Raw genomic sequence first — 19,572 nt, 5'->3', positions numbered from 1 at the left:
ATACAATACCGATGAATTTTAAGTGATAATATAAAAATATTATGTATAATATGAATATTCTTTTCTTAGCATGTTCTGATACAATAGCCATTACTGACGGTCTTTTTAGGTACAGATATCTGTCATTTAAATACTTTTTTAAAAGTCCATAACAGTTTATGTAATAGCAAATATATTTTTTTCATTTAAATTTTAGAAGTTCAGAGAAAAAATTAGTTGAACTTATCAGGTATTGACTGCGCTCATTAAAAAAATAATCGTTTTCTATAGATTCTTAAGAATTTTTTCATTTAATAAATTGAATGTTTGGAATTTATGCAATTGATAGCTGAGAAAGTATTGATTTATTCAATTTAACGTAATAAATTTCATAAGAAACTGCGCTTAACAACAATTTGTGAGGTAAACCATAAATTACTTATTAATTGCATTCCACCAATTGTAAACTAACTATGCTGAAATTACTATAATTATATATTATCAACAACACTGTACGCTAATGAATCAATCAAATAATTTCTATATATCGTTTAATTGTATTCTATTATAATCCTTTATTTAACTGTTACATCAAATTGGAAATTATTAAATCTATTTTTTTTCAGGGACGTATTTTAGGGATATAATTGAATTACACTAGCGCTATCAATATTTTATGAAACCAATATTTACAAAGTTTGTCTCTGAAAAGACTTTATATTTTTATCATCACTCTATTTTTTGGCAAAAAAAATTTCTCTAGTATATCTACAAACTTATACATCCCTATAAAAGAAAATCACTATTTTGTGCTATAACTATATTTTCACAATATTATCATTAGTATTCTCACCTAAATTACATATTAAGAACAATAATTAAAAAGAGTAATTATAAAATAAGGGTATAATCGTGTTGCAAATGATAATTATAATTTAAAATGCTCAATACATAAATGGATATTTGAAAACTAAGTTAGCATTCATTAAATTAAATAAGCATTTGATAAATGAATAAATTTGATAAAGAGAACAAAAATTAGAACTCAACAAAATGTATTTTAATCGATTCGTTATATACTATTATAATGAAAATTATAATATCATGAACAATTGGGGTTCAAAAGAAGTTTGTTTACTGCAGTTTGACATGTGAATATTTTCTTATGTTTAGACCTTCTAATTAATTCAACAAAATGTAAACTTTTATAATAGGCCAAGGTCGGCATATTATTTATATTATTATTTCTATTGATTATTATAAAATAACATTTCAATTACTCAGCTAGAAATTCAATCATTCTGCAGTCGGTTGATGTACAAAAATTGTTCCGACATTTCTTTTGTCGGTGTACAGTTCGTTACCATTAATCAATCAACATTATTTGCGTTTATATCTAAACTTACGACATAAGAAATATTATACGGTTTTTATATAAAATTATTTTGCTATATACAAATGACTTTTAGATTGCGTGACGTCATATACTATAACACACTGCTGACTATGAGTTCATGAAACAGTTCTCCTGACAAGCTGTCGGTTGTCAGAAACCATAATTTAAATTTCTTTCGTTCATTAATCCATTATATATTCAAAACCTTAATAAACCTCCTCCAATGCGAATAAAGTATTGTTAAATAAACTTAAACATATTAGCACACATTAAATAACATTTATCATAATAAAATCAATAGGAAATTGAAATACAATATTCTAAAAAAAATATCTTAATTTGCGAAAGCTTTAATTTTATATCAGTGATATATTTAAAGGAGAAGTCAGGGGTTTTAACATTCCCCTAAAGGGATACTGCACATTATTTGTATCATATTTTCCTTGGTATGATGTATAGAATTTAACGTATGGCTTTTAACTGCCGTATTTTAATACGGCAGTTAATGACCATAATTAACTGTATGGATTTCCCAAATAAATTTGAAATATATATTTGTAAATATATTTAAGTAAACTATCACAAGTACAACTTTCCATTAAATTAGTGAAAACTATTTTTGAAATGTTCTATGAAAAGGTATTAAGAAATGGTCTAGGTACTTTTTTTACTTTCTTTGAAAAAATCAATTGTACATTAGAGTTTTACACAACAGTATTAACAGAATATTCTGAGAAAAAATATATAAATTATTTTTTTACAACGACATTGTAGACAAAACAAATAATAAAGAGTAAAATAAGTTATTGTTGTTGACTAAAAGTCTTCATATAGCAAATTTTCTCAACGACGAAACCAACCCAACCGATTTCTTATCATTACTCAATATTAAAGCTTTACGATAACTATTGATTTTAAAATATTTACTTATTTATAAAATTTCTCTGAAATTACTTAATGTTTAATTAAAATTTCAACCTAACAAACATAGCCATAACGCGCTATCTATTTGTTAAAACTGAGAACTAACTAAAATTTTGCAATTAACCGCTACGCAGCACACATTTTATAGAGCTTTGCGAAAGTATCCGTTAGATAGGAGTGATTCATATAAAATCTAAGCTGTAAGATTACAAATTTAATTATACCGTGTTATAGTTTAACTATATTTAAATACAAATTGATCTATAAATAAAAAAATTAACTAAAAACAGAAAAGAAGTAAAACTTAATTTTATGACTTAAAATAACTGACTAATAAGAAAAGTGTTTTTGAAACGAAGTAAAAAAATATATAAAGTTCATTTCACATCTATACAGGTACAAACCTACAAAACATAACTCTACTAAGATTCTATAATTTAGAGGCCTCAGGACCGGATCAATAATACCTATGTGGACCCTCCAATGAAAAATATCATGAAAAAGTGTTGAAAAAAAAAAACACAGAACATCTGTCACGAAAATCATGACTAGGCTAGTGAAATTCAAAATGGGCTACTTAAGCTCATGACAGTTTTCCCTCCCCCTTTTAATCCGGGTCTGTTTACAGTACCTTTTGAGTGTAAAATTTTAATTTTAGGTTATTACTACAGCATAACAAGTAAAACAAAATGTGTTCATTAGGTATTAATTACATTTCACTAAAATATTGTTAAGAGATATAATAGTATTTTACAGCGAGTCACATTTATTTAAGGTTTTTTTGTGATGATAGTTGTTAGCAGTTACGGCAAAGCAAAGCAAAAACTTAGCTTTTTTTTCACTAAATAGATATCAGAGTAGAAGCTAAATAAAAATTGCCTAAGGCGATAGCACTGCATACTTTTAGATAAATAAAAGGTATGCCATTTAGCATTTGATTGCAGCGAGTGTATGTATAGCAAACTCGGAAAAAGTGATACGTCATCATCATTGTATTTAGACGGAAGAAAATAAACTGCTATGAATTTTTTAGCCGCAGTGTTCAAGTTGGACACACTAATAAATTGTTATGAAACGTAAACATTATGAATATATTGAAAATATAACGATACATTTTATATAAGCAAAAGTAACAATATAATACATAGTGTTCCAGAGATAATATAAACAACAATAGTTCGTTAACAATTACTGATGAAACTATCACTGGATGGAGACGAAGCAAAAAGGCGATTACATAGGCGTATTGACGTGCTAATGTGCTGGTGAGGAGAGTGCAACGTGCTCGTCATGTCGATTGTCTCAACATGTCATCGCTGTCGGTGCCGACCTAGACCTCGAGCTGGCGACATCGGGGGGTATTTTTGTGCCGAAGACCGGACGCTTACCTCGGGTCGCGTTTCCGGCGAGGTTTCCTGTCCGTGCACAGGCCGGAGCCACTCCCGACGCGGACGTTCATCAACCGGACAACGACGACGACGCGGACGATTCATCTGCTATGATATCGCCCGCGGTCACTAATCACCGCTGCCTATCCACAGTAGTCAATTGTACATCGTCAGCGTGTAGACGCTATCGCGGCAATACGCGGAATGAACATAACGGTTATTCGCTTTCGCTAGTCGTGCGACGCAAAGATAGCGAACACGCTGGGTTGGCATGATCGATTTGGGACGCTTGCGCCGCATTTACCTCTCTCAGCCACTGATTCTGTCTGGACCGATGTTTCACCCGCACCTACCGGGAGCGCAGTAATGTAACGAGTGTGTGCCGCACCGACTATTATTCCTCCAAACATGGGTGGTACACTTGTGCCGCCAGCAACACATCCCCGGGACATCCAAATGTGTATGGTACGCGCTCCCAATGATTGTCAGTGCAACAACGTAGCGCACCGTTCAGCTTTTACTTCGATTCGCGATATTACCTCAATTCAATTTCGCGCACACTCTTAGCAAAAAGTCGATTTTAAACAAATTTATTTAGCTATTATCTCTTTTTAAGTAGTAACACCACACGATTTCCGTGTTTCAATAAAATTCTTATTGATTATTGTAAAGAACAAATTTTTTTAAAAAAATTTAAAAGGATCTTTTAGGACAAAATATAAACAATATTATATTTGCAAAATGCGCAATATATCTAACTTCAGAAGAGTAATGACCAGGTCGGAAACAATTCTTTAAGATAAATGAAATTGAAAAAGTATTAAATATATGTTTTGATTATTAACTTCGTTTGATATCCCTGAAACGATACCAATATTAATGATTTATAAATTATATTTTAGTTTAAAAATATCACAATTTTATGAGTTAAAAATACTTCGGTCTAATTTGAACCTAAACTAACATAAATAAAGGCTCTGAAAATATCTTGATATTCTTTTTAAGCACTTTTAAAATTTAATAAAATGTATCAATCTACTATTAATCAAAATTATCCAATAAGAACTTTTTATAGTAAATATTTATTTAAGAAATAATTAAACAAAACTGGTTTCATTGAGATAAATGAAACATTAAAAGTGAATAACTTTAAGGAAAATTAATATTTTCAAAATTTATCATATAAATAAAGTTTTTCGAGTATTATTTCTTCGATTAATAGGTAACTTAAATATGATCGAATGATACTATAAATTTAAATACCAACACATCATACCCTTAAAATTGATAGAAATAATTTCTAAATTTCACATTTTATATTTCTTTCTCCTGAACTTGTATAAATTTGTTACTTTAAAGGCTTAGATAATGAATAATATTATTAACATAATATAGAAGAGAAAATACAATTTTCAAAATAACCGAGGTTATAAATCAATAGATAGGATATAAATGGCACTCCTTTGTGTCAAACTCACGATTTGTCCCTCTATGCATTTTATGTGCTGATAAGCATAAATTTGAAACGTGTAAAAGGGGACCCAAAATATTTCCCCAAATATTTTAGTATCTTGGAAGTACCAAAATAACTAAAGAAACAAGGGTTTTCTAAAATATTTTTCAGTGTTTGTTTTGTATTGTTAAAGACCAGCTCACACAAATCCTCGTTAAATATTTCCCTAGGATATAAGCCCCAAGGACCGAATTCCTGCCTTTCTCTATGCGATATTTCACTTATTTTTTAGGTTTTATCTATTGGAATTTTCCTTTGTTTAATTAAAAAGAAAAACGTCGAATACAAAGTTTAATTATCTTAATTGAATAGTAATAAGTTTAGAAGATTGTGTACTGAACTAGCACATAGCCAGTAGATTTTTTAAGGACAATAGTGATAACTTTTTTGACATTTTTTACAACAACTTTTAACAGTAAACTAATACGTAATAGAAGACTTTAACAGACATAATCTACAAGAAGTAAATTAATACTGAACTATAATTCATTATCACAACAACCAAACAGGAGAGATAATCATAGTTTTTAAATAACGAATGATTATGGATAAAAATTGTTGAATGCTTAAGTTATACCCAACAAATAATTTGTTAATAACTTACAGATTTACAGGAAGGATTGAGTTCCCCTGAATCCCTAGAGACCGATATTTTTACATTATTTAATATTTATAGTACATGTAGAGTAACATTTTTAGAAGATTTTGTTATAATTTTTAAATTATTAATTACACAATAAATCAATCCAATTTTTCTTCCTTTTTTCAGAAACTTGGCATTTTTTATATTTAACGTTTCCTGACAATCAAAGCTTGGTAAGAGGGTAAGGTATTATATTCAAGTTTTTTTTTTAGTTTTAGTTAATAGTTTCATTCGCTTTTACTAATCACTAAAATTCTTTATTCTGTCAAAAAAATAAAACGGACCGTTATTTTTAACGAGGACAATGAAAAGCGTATGCGTCTGTCGCAGAAATAATGACTGACAACATTTGTATACAATACAAAGTACGTATGGCGCGTTTAAAATTATGAAACGTGATCAATTTTCTGTAACAATTAAAAACTTTTTATGTATTATTTCCCAGTTGAATCCAATAGAGCACGATCAAACACTATATGCAAACATCTATTCTGTATCATCGTTTAGTATTTTATTAGTTATAAATGCTTAATTAAGACCCTTCAAATATTTATGCAAATAAATACAAATGATTTAATGTTAAGCATTCATATATTCAAAGACACGAGCTTTATTTATGCCATTAGGTTTGAATCCCCTATAATAGAAATCTCTGAAAAGAATCCGGAATTTCCTAAAAAAGCGTAATTTTTATTTATTTAGCATGTAACGTTTCAGATATTTTAATTTAAATAAATTCCGACCAAAAAATAAAAACTAAACAGGTTTATATTTAAAGGCTATGTAACTAACGTTATTAATTTATAAAATAATTTTAATAATTATATTATTTTTTATTATGACTATCACAAATAATTTAGGGTAGTCTTACTTTTATAATTATTATAAAATTAACTGTAAAAATTGTACCACGATTATAATATCATTGAAGAATAGCCTCAAAAAATTTTTTGTAAAAGTTAAAATGTGTAGTACATAAAAATTTTAAAACAAAATATTTATTCTAGAGCTTTACTAAATAGTTTAATTATAAAAGCAATTAAACAACCAAAAACAACATAAAATATACACCAGTGTTAAAAAATTATTTTACAAATAATTAGTATTATAGAATAGATTACGGTGGCAACCATAAAATATTATACTTTTAACATTTTTCAAATATTTAGATGTGTTTAAAATAAGTAATTAATAGCCTTATAAGTTTTAATTTTTATAATGAAGAATTAGGGTGTTACCCATTTTCCTTCTTTATTAAGTTAGTGTGTTTCCTAACTTAAAATAAAACGATTTTAATGAATTTTCTAGCATAGTACAAAATATTTTAAATAATTACAAAAATATATCATAAGTAAATAGCGGCAATAAAAGCTTCTGAATGTTTCATTTAGATAACGTTAATAAATTGTTCTATTAAATACCAATGACATTACAAACCAGATCAAAATAAAATTATTATTTTCTGTATCTTCTAACATAACACGCGTATATAATACTTTCATACATACTTACAATATACAAGGTGATTATTTTATCATAACCCACTCAATTTCTTACAGAATAAAAATTATTTAAAACTTTTTTTTTTTTTTTTGTTATCTTTAGTTACACATTATTCTTAAATTATTAACAATGTAATACTTTTTAAGTTCATCCCTTATGCCTTGTATGAGTGTCAACTTAGTTTTTTCATATTTTTAATTTTATTAAAATGTCTGAGATTTTAATTTAATAGTAAAAGACATTTGAATTTATAATACAACTTTATTTATATATTACTATATTATATGATATAAAGTTTTAAATTTTTTAGTTAATATCCATGAATAATATATGAATAATTACAAATACAGGTAGCTAATTGGTTTTCTATAACATCGCCATCACAGTCATGAGGTGTTTATTGTCATTTATTACTATTAATAGATATGATATCTGTATTGTTAATTGGTGTATTTATAAACAAACAACAATATGCCTTACTACCATTGATTATAAATGCTGCGTATCTGCGAATATAACGTTATAAAAAACCAAATAGTTACCTGTATTTGTAATTCCTCGTGTATTATACATGTATATTAACTCAAAAATTTGAAACGAATAAAATTATAAAAAAATTCAAATGCCATTAACTAATAAATTAAAAACTCAAACATTTTAATAAATTAATAATTTGTAATAAGTGTCATTTTGTAAATTACATATTAAAAATAATTTGGTACCAAAGTCTCAAATAATTGCTTTGATCGTAAACCTCTAGAGTATTTCAAGATTTTTAAAAATTAAAATTCTTTTCAGTATATTTTACTATATTAAACAATAATCATATTATGAAGAAAAAGATAGAAATTTACCCTTACAATTAATTCTTATAATACTTAATATTATAAGCACTAATTGATGGAAAAAAAACAGTAGCTCAGTGGGGTCGCAACACTGTATGGACAAGGCATAGTAGAGTCAAGTATAATGATATCTGACAATGATTAAAATCACTGTAATGATTATTGATGCAAATATGTAAAGAATGTTTAATTTAGTTTACTGATTTTAAAAATCGAAATTTTTGGGGGATTATCATCATTTACAGAGAACGAGGGAAATTTTTTTAATTTTTGAAGGTAATGACTTCAACTAGATACGTTTTATGATCTTTTGACGTATCGTTGAGAAAAATCGGTCCAGTGAAAGCTGAAAAAATGTAGTGACGGACACAAAAAAAAAAATTAACTCATCATGATAAAATTAATACCTTCTCAGCTGCGCATCGAAGCTAAAAGTTAGAGTATAAAATAAAACCAAAACGAAAATAAATATTTATTTTTTTACAAAAATAACTTTTTTTAGTTTGACAAAACTTCAATAATAACAATAAAAAGTATATTATACAAACACTAATACATAACAAATTTAAAGAAGGCAAAATTTCCGTAACATTTTCAAAAGTTATATTGAAAAGGTTTAATTTTTATACAAATGAATATGGTTGATTAAAAAAGTATGTATAATATGTATACATCCATTGAAATTATTTTAAAGAAAAAAAAATGGACTTGTATATCTATCAAAAAGTAATAACGACATTAAATTAGAATTGAAAAGAAATGTGCATTAGAAAAATGTATTATATTTTTTTGGGGAGGGGGATTATGATGCCTCAACTACAAACGGACACATAATGTATTTTTAAAAAAATACTTCAAGAAAAATCTTTTCATAAAGTTAAAGAAATATAAAGTTGAAATTAAAAAAAAACCCAGCACAAGGAGGGGTTCGCAGCACAGTGGTGACGTGGCATAGTTGGGTCCAGTATAGATGATATCTGATTGTGATTAAAATCACTATCATAATAAACGCTTCGATGCGAATCTGTAGATAGTGTTTAATTTAAAAAAAAAATTTGTCAATAAAGTAGGTTAAGGGAAAGCTGAGAAAATAAATGATAGCTACAAAAAAAAAACCACATAGTAAAATAATATTAATATGAATTTTTTTTCACGAGAGGAGACTACAGTAATGGAATCCTTGATATTTTTTGAAGTTATTGAATCTAAATGAGATAAAAATCAAATGAGTTAAACATTTTTTTCTAACTCAAAAAGAATTAAGAATAAATTTAGTGCCAAAGGCATGAAAGACCCAATTGTTACCGTCTCAGAAACCGTACGTCTCATTCGTCACTTAATAAAAATGGAAATTTAGCTAGTTCAAATTTTAAAGTTATTTTTCTCGACTTCAAAGAAACAAAAAATTTAAATATGTTTAATTTTTTATACTATGTCAATTAGATTGATATAATATTTATAAAAATCGATGTAATACCCTTATAATAAAATAAAATACAAAACCAAGAATTTTAACAAAAAAAAAAACATAATTTTGAATACGGTAGCTATTTTCACCATGAAGACAAAATAAAGTCCAAAATTTTTTTTTTTTATATTAAAGTATATTACATAAGCTTTAATTTAAGATATATATAAAAGTGTCAGTACTTCCGGAACACTTTCAAAAGTTAAGTTGAAAAAGTTATCATTTTGAATCCCCCCCTGTGGGCTGGTAAAGGGTTAAATTTATAAAAAAAAATACACCAAATGATAGGTAAAAACATTAAGCATCTATTANATTTATAAAAAAAAATACACCAAATGATAGGCATCTATTAAAAAAAAATTATATTGATTTGTTCAATTTTGAAAAAGTTATGGCAATTTTAAGTAAAAAAAAATTGAAAAAATTTCGAAAATTAGCGATTTTTAAATTTGTAATTTTTTGGAGATTTCCCCCCTTTACGGGGAACGAGGGAAATTTTTTCAATTTTTGAGGGTAATGTCTTCGAATAGATACGATTTGTGATCTTTTGACGTATTGTTAAAAGAAATCGGTTCGGTTAGAGCTGAGAAAAAGTGGTAACAGACACAAAAAAAATAATAATAAATAAAAAAAATTGAAGATATATTGCCTAAATAATCATCTGTCAAAATTATTATTAATTTTTCAATTAAGGCAATAATCATTTATAATAGTGTTATTAAATGTCACCAAATTTTACCGGATGTGAATAGATAATATTTAATTTATTAATACCATTTGTCTTTATTTATATTTCATTTAATCTTTAAAATAATTACACTAAAATTTAACATTATAGTTTCACGCATTTTACTACAGAGGCCTCTTACTGTGGCTTAATTTTTAATTTTGCAATTTGTAAGGATTAAAATTACAAAACATTTGTTTTCATATACCTTAATGAAAGATTTATCATTTGATATAAGTATATAAATGGATATAAGAAAAATTTCAAATTTAACAAGCTTCAAAAAGTTGTAGAAAATGTAACAACTGAGCTAAACTAAGAGTTTTTGAATCAACAATTCTTTTTTTTAATATAATATATTATATTAGGCAATTTTATAGAATATTATTCTATAAAAAGGTTATCTTAAAACCTCTATAACATTTAATTAAAACGTTATTTTTATTAATTTGTTACAATAAAGAAAAATAACTAATAAAAAGTTAGAATGTAGTCAAAGTATGTAAAAAAATGATTAAAAATAAAAAAAATTTAAATGTTAAACAGATCAAAAGTTATTATAGTTATGATTTAGATCTGTTCCTCTCCATATACTTTTCAAAATATCAGTTTTCGACACTTAAAAGTAGCGTTAAAACAAAAAGATCATGCCAAAAACATTCATATCCCATCTCAATAGTGCGAGGTGGCCAAAATTATAATGCATCTTTCCGGTGTCATTGATATAATTTTAATGAAAAGTAGGTGTCAATAAATTAAGCGAAAAATAGTGTAAAATTGATTGTTATTATTACAATATCTCAAAGCTTAGACATTGTATAAGGTCATAATTGTATTATTGTATATAACAACAGTGAAATATATGCTAAATGCTTGCTACTAAAGTAAAATAAATTTTAATCATAAAAGTTTTTTCTTTAGTAAAGTGAGGTAACGCGTGTTTTTTAACCTTAATAAATTGTAATAAAATAATTTTGTTTTTATTACTTTATTATTTTCAATCACATCATTGACCTAAAATCAGTTTTCATGGATGATGTACTTATTTTAAAAAACAACCGAAGGAAGGCATAACGTTTTTGAATAGAGTAATTTGATTAATAAACTTATCTTGTCCGCTTTTATATTGACCCGCTGGGGATATTGTGTTGTAAGATTAATTTACCGTCTTAACTTTAAATAGACTTTCGGCATTAAACTTCTTTTGATAATGAATGTACGTTTTCAGGTTACATAGGCTTATTGTAATTATTGATCTCGAAACCATAGATGATAAATTTATTTAAAAAAGTGAAATATTCCATCAATCAATAATTGTTATGTAAAAAAGAAAGTAAATTAACTGACTTGCCGTTTATAAGAAAAAAAAATTTTAAATAGAATATTTTATAAATAAATCAAATCAAAGTATCACTGCAAGACTAATGTGTCAAGCCGGCATAGTTGATTTTAATTAAAATCAGAACGGTATGGAAAAGAATTAGTAATTTCACAAATCCGGAATACATTTTTTCCATTAATTTCAAGTAAAACTACTTAGGTAGCGTTATATTTTAAGATAAAGGATTATATAATTTTTGCCAAATATTTTGTTAAATAGTAACACGTCGACCAATTGTCAAAGAAACAAATCCGAGTGTGTATAATAATTTATCATTTTTAAAAACAACTTTGTGTTGACGGCTATCTCACTAAACAATGCTATCTGATCTTGTATGAGAGGAATGCACAACTCGGTTAATAGCAAACAACTGATTGAAATTCGGCCAAACCTCGGTCGTATCAAAAGCCCCGGCAACATTAAAAATAATTATGTGGTCGTCGAAACACGGTTAATAACTATGAAAATAAGTGCATTCAATTATCCACCGAGATCAAAAGTTTTACCGAGAAACGAGCAACAATTTCACATTTAATAAATTATATAACCTAGTTTGTACTGACAAAAATAACATATTTTACAAGTGGCAATTTTGAATAATGTGTAGAGGTTGTCCAGAAAAATTTATATGCGATAAGCTAACTAGCACAAAACTGAAGAAAAATATAGTCTTTCCTTCAAATGTGAATTAATTATAAGTAATAATTTCATTAATTGTATCCACATACACTAAACTTTAGATATTATCTAGAGTACTATTGATTACTGTTGAGGTACTTGTAACAAAATGAGCTTTATGGATTACTAATTAAACTTACTCCAGCTTAGTGGTGTTTAAGACTTATTTTTATTTAAAATACATTAATTTATATTTATACATATTTTTTTTTTTAATTTTTATCAGTCATGTTACACTAATAAAAATAGTACAATGAGAGAATGGCACTACTACCCAATAGGTTTGTGATCCCTATTTTTTTGTTACCCCCATGATACTCGGTTAGTAAATACGTTTAATGTGTAAAAAACAAGTATTGTAAATATATATATGCTATTTCTATGGACAATAAATACTTATATAAAGTTCTTATAAATTTGTAGTTTTTATTCCTTTGAATATATCGTACGTTTCTACCCTTAGGATATATTTTAGTTAAATTATTACTCACTTTCAAAAGGATAAAATCTATTTAATTTCTGTATTCCATTTAACTATGAATAAAAATAATTACAAAAACATCTACTGGAAATGTTCTGTTATTCAAATGTGTTATAATAATAGACAGCAGCCTTGTTATTGATCTAATTAAATAAAATTATGTATGCGCTAACTAAGAATATATTTTCCATAAATACCTTCTAGTTGCAGTGTACGTAGACGACAAATAAGAATATGACATGGCAATACGGTCAATACATATCGGGACCGGAGGTTTTCCTTAGGTCCCAAGTCACACGCACCACTTACACATTTCACATGTCAATAAAAAAAACGTAAACTAAAAAAAAATTCTGATATTTTATGGATTCGCTCAACAGTTATCAATAACTGTTATCACAGACGGTCAAAACGCTTTGAAAACTGACAACACTTATGCAACACACAAATGGTTGTTTGTAAAACTTATTCGCTATACTGTCTGAATATATCGTATAAACTATTCACTATTCGACATAACTACTTATTTTTTGCCTAATAATACATTAAACTAAATCCACGATCGTAGTACTTAAACAAGAGCTATCGTAGCGTTGTAGTCGTGTCCCAGTATACCATTGTCGCCATATAGTATTATTTTACAAACGGCCGTCGCCGACAACACAACGGCACTCGTTAAATTTAGCACCGCGACCCAAGCCAAATTTCCTATCCTTTAAATATAATAATATGCTGAAAAATACTCACACACTTAGCAAAGCGGACCCACACGGCTGTGTATATTCTGTTGTGTTTATGTAACCAGTTACTTAAATGAAACATTTGACATTAATTGTGTAGTTATACTTTAATCATATCTCATAAAATTGATAAAGATTATTACGTTTAAATGGCGTAATTATTATTAGTGTAGTTTATAGGATCTAATTATCTAAATCTATTTATTTTAGCTAGACGCGCGAACGTTTAAATTTTGTTTGCAGGCTAAAGACCCTTCGTTTATAATTTAGATCTACGTTACAATTGGTTTGTTGATTTCAATTTTGGTATGGAATTAAATCCAAAATATCTTATTCAACTTTCTAAATGAAAAAGAACACGTGTTCAAAAAGTCTTGTTTATTTTAGTTTTCAATAAATAATAACATCATACGCGATGTATTATCAAAATATTTTGACGAAAATGACTTTTCTAAAGAAACTAGCAATGGAGAAGTAAATAATGCCATTCGAAGCTAAAATATGATAAAAAAAAAAACAAAATCAATGAGAACAATTCATAGACAAATGACCATAACATAATACAAACGAAAAAAATAATAATCTTGAATAGATTAAGAATAGATTATACAAAACTTGCCCATAGACATCTGATGGCAGAAGAGGAGGCCTAGTATACGATATCTGTAGAATAGAGGAAACTGTTGAACATAGACTGATTACATAACTATATCCCATAAACTCAAATGAACCAAAATTTGAAGTCATTTGAAATCAGTTTAAATTTATTCGTTACCTTAGATAATTAAATGTTACGTTGAATTCCAGGAAAATTTAAGATTATAGGTGATTACAAAAACCAAACAAACCATAATAGTACTTAATTGAAGTAAAAGTAATTGAAATTGTGAGTCAAATAATAATAATTACTGTTTCCCTTGTTGATGCAATATCAATTTTACAGTTTTTGCATTTAATACAATATTTTAGGTATATTGTGAGTAATGAACCAACGGTAATGACGCAAACATTGCTGCTTGGACTATTTTCGGTAATAACTAAGCGTTTTTAAAATCATTAAACTATGAATGAAAATTTTAATTTGAGGTCATCTTGTCTCTAGACTGACCGGATTCACAAAAAAACTCATGTTATCTTGTAACACTACCCTTATATAAAGATTCAAAGGCATGAATTATAGAACAATAAGTACTCTTATACTTACTTTAAGTAATTCATGTCTCACAAAAATTTGATAAACGAAAAAAAGATCGATAGTGCAATTAACATCTTCTCAATCATGCATCGAAGTTAAAATAATATTTCAACTTTTTATATATTTTTTATAATTTACTCTATTATCTTTAAAAATACTATTCTAAGTGAATCTCGATTACAAAATATACATTTACATTTTTTACATAAATTTATAAATATTTTCATTAAAAGTATATACTTTATTATTTTTAAAAGTATATACTTTTAATGGAATTACTTTTATTTTTGATTAAACATCATTAAAAAAATAATATATCTTTTCTGTTTTACATGTATTTTTTTATACATTAATTTACTTTTTTGTATTTTAAAAATTACAATGAGTATTCATACATTTAAGTATAAATATTTAAACAATAATATTTGATCCTATATATACTTATATTTGAGTTAAATATAACTAATTTTATGGTTTCATTGTATATTATTTTTTATTCATTAATTTTATATTTTATATCTTAGGTACATAGACCCCGCTCATAAACAATTTATAATCGGGCATAATGATGGATTAAGTTTTAACGCAGTAACTTTTATCATATGAGTACTAAATCTTCCATTTTAATAGCTAAAATCATATTGCAAAGTTAATTTTTTTTAATTATTTTTATACAGATATATATTATACATTTATATAAAATATTTACTTCCTCCTTCAAACAAAAAGCAATTGTATCTATTCTGTGTAAATATTTTTGTTTTGAGGGAGATCTATCTATCTAGATCTATATTTAATATTAATTTAAATCACGTAACAAAAGTATTCAAGTTATACAGGTTATATAAACTTTTTTTATCATAGGATATCCCCTTAAAATGTAATTTTTTTTAACCTAATGTTGCTCAAACAATCAAAAAGAATAATTAATATATTAAAAATAATATTCAAGTTTTATTGAAGATATAAGTGAGTAAAATAACAATGAGTTGCAACAAATGTATAGATATAAAGTAACATGAAATAATACACTACACATTAGTTGACTAAATGATTAGAACTTTGTGTATTTCAAGCTACAGTAATTTCCAGTGAAATACGTTAAAAATGGCCCAATTGCTACTTATTTCAAATAACTATTTATCAATGTCATAAAGTGTTAAACCACATAATCTAGTACATTTTTGACTTCCTTTGATATATCCTTCAAATATACTAAGTAATAACTTGTTATAATCCTCACTGTAAAGCAGCTAATCGTATGAAAGTGTATTTAAAAGAATTTAACTAAATTCAACATTGGTTTTTCAAAATAAATCGAGCAGTAAAATACTTAAATTAAATTATATAATTTAAATTAAAACCAAGTCGGTGTTTTGTTAATCAAATTGATTTTAACTATAGACAGATTCAGCAAAGGTGCAAGGTGGCTGCATAAGCACTTTTAAGACGTGTCAATAGTATAAAATACAGTTAATGAACAAAAAAATAATGTCAATCAGGTCAAAAAAAAATTACCGCCTAAAAATCGTTATTTTTATTTATAACCTGCTCCTTCGAAAAATTTTATATTCGTCCTCAATAAAATAATACTAAAAATTAAAAAAACTTTATATTAAATTTATCAAACTAAAAAATCGATTTAATATAGAATTGTTGCCTTAGAAAGAGATTTAAATTTACATTTATTTGAGAGCCAATATTATTTACTAAACTATTGATAAAAAACCATAATTTTGAATAGTACGAAATCTTTAAATATTCTTAATGTAAAAATGTATTTCGTTTATTGCTTTTATTCTACAGCTTAATATCTAAAACGATTAATAAACTTAGAACATAAGACATATTGGGATATATTATTGATGAGCTCAACAATTTAGTTATATGCTATAATGTAAATATTTCAAATTATCTATAAAAATTGGTATTTATTAGCTGGTGAAAATATAAATAAATGATTGAGTAATGTCCAAATAAATCTGTAAATAGTTTAAATTTGCTATTATATATTGTTGATTTTTTATGACTTAAAATTTTTAAATAACCAATAAAGGTTCTATAACTCGTTTTTACAGTATATGAGTAATAAAAGAAACGTCACACAAAAGAAACAAGCGGCATAGTTCTTTTAAAAGTTCTAACATAACCTTTAAAGGTTTTTATTAAATAGAATCAAAAAACTTTTATATAATAGTTGTATTATTCTTTACTAGACCTGCGACCTACACACTATGACCATTCAAACACTGTTGCATTAAAGTGGCGTTTTTCCAGACGGCTAGACGTGTTAGTACGTTTTATATTATTATATACACTTGAGCTCATACGTAATCGACCCCTCCGCATTAAATCTTTTCGGTCATATTGTCGTGCATGTCAGCACATGCATTAAAAATAGACTGCATCAGGTTAATCATGGAATCGTTTGCTGTCTATTTCTAGGGTACATAGATTATATTTATAAAAATTAAACCACGATGGTGGTGGCCAAAAGGATTCGTTTGAACTCGATAAAAAATCACTCGGGTGTATACACAAATTATTGAGTGGGGGTGCTGTATAATGTAAGAGTCGGTGTAATAGTACGCAGATGGCAGGAAGCCACGATTGTTATGATATGTTAAGAAATTCATAGTGTGGTAAAATACTCAGTTGCAAAAAGCGATAACCTCTCAACAGATATGCTAATGCACGTTGACGCTACAAGTTAAAAACGTTTAAAGATTATAAACAATTTCACTTGGAATAATATTATTCTGTAAAGTCCAATAATTATTTCGTGTAATTTATGAAATCAGGATAGATTATTTTGATATACTCCTAAATAACAATTTATTCGAATACGAATCAATAACTATATGCAACTGAAAAATTAAAAAAAAAAAAATTCTCAAAATTGTTATTTTATAAGTAATTTAGTGGTTCATGGATCACTTTGTATATGTACATTAAAATATATACATGTTAAGTTTTAAAAAACTTAACAAGTTATTCTGTTTTCTCAAATAACAATCAACATTTTTTTGTCAATTTAGTAGTACTGATAAGTATTTCTTTGTATCCGAGTCCAAAGTCTATAATTATTGCCTTTGGCGCTATAACTTTCAGAATTTTTAAACAATTCCAAAACTACTTAAAAACAGGTTTAAACTTTGTTTAGCACATTTAATTTTCTTTTGAAAACTCCGCAAAAGAGTTATGGTTTAACGCATTGCGACTCTAAAGGGGAGGGTACCTTCCACTCGCCTGCATTTGCCTTTTGTACTTGCACGTGCGCTCACCGCTCTGTGTATGCGGATACAACCGGCGTGTACCAGGTGACGCTTTAACCCGCTTGCGTATTGATCATCTTCCTATTATAACTTCCCCTTTGGCCCAAACTATTTGAACCATTTTCGAGTGTTTCGAAATACTGGTTTTTATTTGTTTGACTATATTTTTGAGGACCCTAACACATGTGCACGTTATTTTGACGATATAAAAGGCACAATATGTCATGTAATCAGTTTGATGAAGTAGTTATGTTATTATAATATAGTAAGAAAATATTATCATGGATTTTTTAAAAAAACAATATTGTTGATTATTATCAGTGACATAAATAGAAATGACTTCTCCATATTACTTTTAAGTTGAGAGGAATATTAGAGTAACGACTATATTTAAAATGTGCTGTACAAAAATACAGAGTGGTTGACTTCACTAATAAATGAACATAAATTAAGAGTTTTTATCTTTTAAAGTTTTTTATTAATTTATATTTTGATGCCGCCACATTCATCACATTAATTAATTTACTAAAATTAAAATATTTTGTGGACAATTCTATGTAATTATAATGTAAAAATATTTATAACTAATTTTCACACAAATTTCAATTTATTATTTTATGTTATACATTATAATTTTCCAGTAGGTGAACACTTGATTTTTATATCAAAAATTGTGATAACACACAGTGGTTTATTAATAATTTCAGCGATCTAGGTCATTTTGTATTTGATGCCCTCCTTAACAATTTTTGGTTTGGCTCTGGGGCAGCTGCCCCTTATGTAGACACGCAATTGATAATGTAGTAAAACTTAATTGTATGAAAAGACAATTAAAACCATGAAAGTTGTATAAAAGTTGTATAGAAGTTGTATAACGCAAAATTACCGTCACTTAATAAGTCAACAAAATCTATTTTTTTAGTTATCTCTTTTTTATCAAATGCATCCAATCACAAATTATATAAGGCTAAATATTTGTTAATAAAAGAACTTGTTTGTTTAAGGCCTTAAAAAATAGTAGTATATTTAACGATTTGAGAAAAAATTTGCAAGTCACCATTTTTCATTTGAGAGGTGTTACAATGCTATACAAAACCGCTTTTCAGTATGTGTTAAGTATACACAAGTGATAACACAGCTGTCGAATACCTAACTTCATTTTTTCTATATAATTTTAATCATAGGAAAAAACAAAAATAGTTATTATTGTTGATATTAGAGCTAAATATGTTTAAAATATTATTTTATTCATTATATTCAAACCTGTTATGTTTTTTAAATTTTACACATTTAAATATTAAATAATATTTTTTTTACGCAAAATTGCATCTATACATATAAGTTAAAATAACTATTATAATAGTTGTTGTATGAATAATGATATTATTTAAGCTTAGAACTTTAGTATTATGTTTATGGTGCTCATTATTTCATAA

General features: G+C 26.6%; 1 protein-coding gene across 12 annotated transcripts in view; it reads right to left on the bottom strand.

Moving 5' to 3' along the window:
- The window catches only part of LOC126905634 (potassium voltage-gated channel protein Shaker), a 75,053-nt gene that overhangs the window by 41,822 nt on the left and 13,659 nt on the right, over positions 1 to 19,572 (bottom strand). The window contains exon 1 of one of the 12 annotated variants that reach the window (XM_050685537.1): positions 13,124 to 13,532. The exons of 10 other annotated variants lie outside the window; for them this stretch is intronic. In XM_050685537.1, coding sequence (XP_050541494.1) covers positions 13,124 to 13,167 — 44 coding nt within the window. In that variant the 5' untranslated portion in view covers positions 13,168 to 13,532. Of the gene's footprint in view, positions 1 to 3,687; positions 3,908 to 13,123; positions 13,533 to 19,572 lie in introns of those variants that run through there. One more of the 12 variants, XM_050685536.1, reaches the window with a different exon arrangement.

Source organism: Daktulosphaira vitifoliae, unplaced genomic scaffold, assembly GCF_025091365.1.
Source record: "Daktulosphaira vitifoliae isolate Bord-2020 unplaced genomic scaffold, ASM2509136v1 Scaffold_4, whole genome shotgun sequence".
In the NCBI taxonomy this organism is placed as follows: domain Eukaryota; kingdom Metazoa; phylum Arthropoda; class Insecta; order Hemiptera; family Phylloxeridae; genus Daktulosphaira; species Daktulosphaira vitifoliae.
This window is presented reverse-complemented; position numbering and strand designations above follow the sequence as displayed.